Source organism: Lathyrus oleraceus, chromosome 2 (assembly GCF_024323335.1).
Source record: "Lathyrus oleraceus cultivar Zhongwan6 chromosome 2, CAAS_Psat_ZW6_1.0, whole genome shotgun sequence".
NCBI classification, from domain to species: domain Eukaryota; kingdom Viridiplantae; phylum Streptophyta; class Magnoliopsida; order Fabales; family Fabaceae; genus Lathyrus; species Lathyrus oleraceus.
This window is the reverse complement of record NC_066580.1, coordinates 327,892,014-327,896,799: the sequence shown is the minus strand read 5'-3', so window position 1 is coordinate 327,896,799 and position 4,786 is coordinate 327,892,014. Positions and strand designations below refer to the sequence as shown.

Sequence of the window (4,786 nt, the reverse complement as noted above, 5' to 3'; positions counted from 1 at the left end):
CGAGTAGTGGCTCAAGGTTATAACCAAGAGGAGGGAATTGACTATGAGGAGACTTATGCTTTGGTTGCTTATCTCGAGCCTATACGCCTTCTACTAGCTTATGTTTGTTCCAAAGATTTTAAGTTACTTCAGATGGACGTGAAAAGTGTGTTCCTTAATGGCTATATAAATGAGGAAGTGTATGTAGCTCAACCCCCCGGTTTTGAAAATCACTAGTATCCTAATCATGTTTACAAACTTAAGAGAGCTTTCTATGGTATCAAACAAGCACCTAGGTCTTGGTGTGAGTGACTTAGTAAGTTTTTGATTGAACAAGGGTAGTCATGGGGAAAGGTAGATACTGCACTTTTCATTAAGAATCAGGTAAAGCATAATCTTCTAGTTCAAGTTTATATAGATGATATTATTTTTGGATCCACTAATATGCAACTTATCACGAGGTTTTCTAAGCTTATGTAGGGTGAGTTTGAGATGAGTCTCATGGGGGAGTTGAATTACTTCCTTGGGATTCAAATCAAGCAACTTGATGAAGGAACATTTGTGTGTCAATCTAAATATTCCAATGATGACTTACTAAAGAGATTTGGCATGGAAGATGCAAATTCAATTGACACTATGATGCCTATAAATGGAAACATGGAAAGGAATGAAAATGGTAAGGATGTAGATGTCAAGAAGTATCTAGGTATGATCTCTTCTTTTCTATATCTCACTGCACCTAAGCTGAATATTATGTTTAGTGTGTGCATGTACGCTCATTATCAATCGTCTCCTAAGAAATCTCATTTAAAAGCCATAAAACGTATTCTTAGGTATCTTCATGGTACTTTATGGGCTTTGGTATTCCAAGGGAAGTGATTGTAATTTTGTTGGGTATACCAATTCCGATTTTTCCGGTTGCAAATCGGATAGGTAGACTACTAGTGGAACTTGTCACATGTTTTCAAATTCCTTTGTAAGTTGGCATAGCAAGAAACACGTTTTCATTGCTTTCTAAACTGCCGAGGCGGAATACATAACCACTAGTAGTTGTTATGCTCAAAATTTGTGGCTCGATCAACAATTAATTAAATTTTATATTAAACTATAACGTGTTCCTATTATGTGTGATAACACTAATGTTATTAATCTAACAAAAAATTCGAAGCTACACTCTCGCACTAAGCATATTGAGATCCGTGACCACTTCCTGTGTGACCATGTTAAGAAAATACACGTCGTATTTGAGCATGTTAATAGTATATATCAACTTGTGGATATCTTTATGAAACCTGTCGCGACCGAACCGTTTTTCAACATTTGAAGGGAATTGGGAATACTTGATATCTCAAATCTTGCCTAAGTATGATTTGTTACATGCACTTTATATACTTTTACTCTAACTTTCCTTGGAAGTTCAATCACTTCAAAGTGCATTCTTCACAAATTCATAAGATAGGGAATATTTTCCCATTTTCCTCTTTCTCCGTTGTTGTAGGTAACCTTATACTTTTTCATGTTGCTTGTGTTCCAAAAAATTGATATTCTTGATGAATGAAATAGTTCATGAATGTTCATTTCCAAAACTCTCTATTGATCTATGTAAATTATATGCTTATAGTGACTTTAAGGTTTTTCTCCATGTGCTTGAAATATGCTCTTGGTTCATTGGCTTGTTATCTATTCTTGTATGAAATATGGATGAACGTGTTATAATGTTAGCAAAATTCTTGTTGTGTGTCATTGTTATGATATCATCTATGTTTTTGGTTTGTGTGGTGGTAAAACTATATATCGCCTTGCTAGAGCACATCCATGTGCATCATTTCAAGAGCACCAAAGGCATATGTCACATAATCGTGTCGCTTTTGTAGAAATTCAAGAGGTTTTTATTTCATTGTATCCCTCATCTTTCATGTTTATGTTATGTTATTTGGAATAAGTTATGGCAATTATGTTCTATTGTTGCTTAATATGCTTGTATTTATGTTAAGACATTCCTTTTCAATATGAAATTCATTCTATGTGAGTGGTATCGTATTGATGTTCTTATCTTTGCAAATCGCCTTTATATGTTATATTAGTTTATGTGTGATTTAAAGATACTTCTGATGGTTAGCTTCATGTCTTTTTGATGATGTCAAAGGGGGAGAAGAAATACAAAGTTGGGATGCATTTATTCATGGGGAGCCTTTCATTTAAAATAAAAAACACATCGTCTCAAGTATTTTGCATGATGTCAAAACTAGGATACTTTAGTGTTAATGTATATTGGATGGTATCCTATGATTAACTATGTTCATCTTTACATCAGGATGCATAAAGGCATTTGGGAAAACTTGGAAAAGGTCTCATGCATAAAAAATGCATCAAAAATAATTTTTTTGTGAAAAGTTACCGCATAGGTCGACACATACGTCTACAAATCGACCTATAGAAAACAATTTATGTTATAGGTCCACACATGCATTCTATAGGTCGAAACCCGTGCAACAGTATTGAAGCATGTAGGTTATGACTCATGTACCCATAGGTCGACACATAGGCAGCGCATGGTATCTTACTTTTCAATACTAAGTAATCTAGATTATTTCAAAATAAGATAGTTGACTAATGCTAAGTAGGCTTTAGTAATCATCATAAGATTATTCCGAAGGGATCATGGAGATGAGTTTGAAAATCATCTCTTTGAGAATTATTGTGACAAACATGGAATTGAGCATTACTTCTTCGCTCGTAGAACTACATAATAAAATGTTGTTGTGGAGCGGAAAAATCTTATTTTAGAAGAGTTGGCTAGGGTTATGCTCAATGAAGGCAATCTACCTAAGTATTTTTGTGTAGATTCCATTACCACAACATCTTATGTCTTGAATAGGATACTAATACGTTCTATTCTAGACAAAACTCCCCATGAATTACTTAAGGGTAGAAAACCTAATGTGTTGCATCTTCATGTGTTTTGATGCAAATGTTTTTTTTAACAATGGAATGGATAATCTAGCTAATTTTAATGTGAAATTCGATGAGGGTATCTCGTCAGATACTCACAATCTAGTAAAACTTATATGGTCTATAATAAAAGATTACTTATTGGTGAAGAGTCGGTTCATGTTACCTTTGATGAGTCTTACCCGAAAAATGTCTTGACATGTGTTTCTTTTCATGATGTAGGTGTTTCTTCATAAGATATTCTCAAGGAATCTGAACAAAGAATTGATCAGCCTGAATCGATGGAACATGAGAAAGACGAAGATAAATATTGTGACGAGGAGTAGGTTGAAAGTCCAGCTACTGTGGACAAACTACCTTTGACTTGGAGAACATCCATAGATCATCCTATCAACAATATTCTTGGAGACATCATAAAAGGTGTAACAACACGCTCCAAGATAAGAAATTTTTGTTATTACTTTGCATTTGTTTCGCAAGTTAAACCTAAGAACGCTTATGATTCATTAATTGATGAGCATTGGCTTATGGTGCGGCAAGAACGACTAAACCAATTTAATAAGAATGATGTTTGGGACACTATCCCTCATCCTAAAAATCATCGAGTAATTGGAACTAGATGGGTTTTAGAAACAAACTCGAAGAATATGGAGTGATGTGTAGGAATAAATCCCGACAAGTGGCTCAAGGTTGTAACCAAGAGGAGGGCATTGACTATGGGGAAACTTATGTTTCGGTTGCTCGCATCGAGGCTATATGTATTCTACTAGCTTATGCTTATTCCAAATATTTCAAGTTATTTCAGATGGACGTGAAAAGTGTGTTCCTTAATGGCTATATTAATGAGGAATTGTATGTAGCCCCCACCCCGTTTTAAAAATCACGAGTATCCTAATCATGCTTACAAACTAAAGCGAGCTTTGTATGGCATCAAACAAGCACCTAGGTCTTGGTATGAGTGACTTAGTAAGTTTTTGATTGAACAAGGGTACTCAAGGGAAAAGGTAGATACTACACTTTTCATTCATAATCAAGGAAAACATACTCTTCTGGTTCACGTTTATGTCGATGATATTATTTTTGGATCCAATAATATGAAACTTGTCATGAAGTTTTCTAAGATTATGCAGGATGAGTTTAAGATGAGTCTCATGGGGGAGTTGAATTACTTCCTTGGGATTCATTTCAAGAAACTTGATAAAGGAACATTTGTGTGTCAAACTAAATATTCCAATGATGACTTACTAAAGAGATTTGGCATGGAAGATGCAAATTCAATTGACACTCTGATGCCTATAAATGGAAACATGGAAAGGAATGGAAATGGTAAGGATGTAGATGTCAAGAAGTATATAGGTATGATCGTTTCTCTTCTATATCTCACTGCATCTAAGTCGGATATTATGTTTAGTGTGTGCATGTATGCTCATTATCAATCGGATCCTAAGAAATCTCATTTAAAAGTCGTAAAACATATTCTTAGGTATCTTCATGGTACTTCTAAGTATGTCCTTTGGTATTCCAAGGGAAGCGATTGTAATTTGGTTGGTATACCGATTCCGATTTTTCTGGTTGCAAATCAGATAGGAAGAGTACTAATGGAACTTGTCACACATTTTCAAATTCCTTAGTAAGTCGGTATAGTAAGAAACAAGTTTCTGTTGCATTCGTTTTCAAATTATTGGCTCAAACAACAAGTAATTAGTTTTGATATTAAACTATAACATATTCCTATTATATGTTATAACTCTAGTGTTATTAATCTAAACAAAAATCCGGTGCTACACTCTCACACTAAGCATATTGAGATCTATGACCACTTCCTATGTGACCATGTTGAGAAAAGAGACATATT

At 34.5% G+C, this 4,786-nt stretch overlaps 1 protein-coding gene across 1 annotated transcript; it reads left to right on the top strand.

Moving 5' to 3' along the window:
• Nucleotides 1–4,025: 4,025 nt before the first annotated feature.
• Nucleotides 4,026–4,562, top strand: LOC127123078 (uncharacterized). Its single transcript, XM_051053338.1, has one exon. It carries the CDS (start codon nucleotides 4,026–4,028, stop codon nucleotides 4,560–4,562), a length of 537 nt encoding a protein of 178 aa, XP_050909295.1.
• Nucleotides 4,563–4,786: the final 224 nt, after the last annotated feature.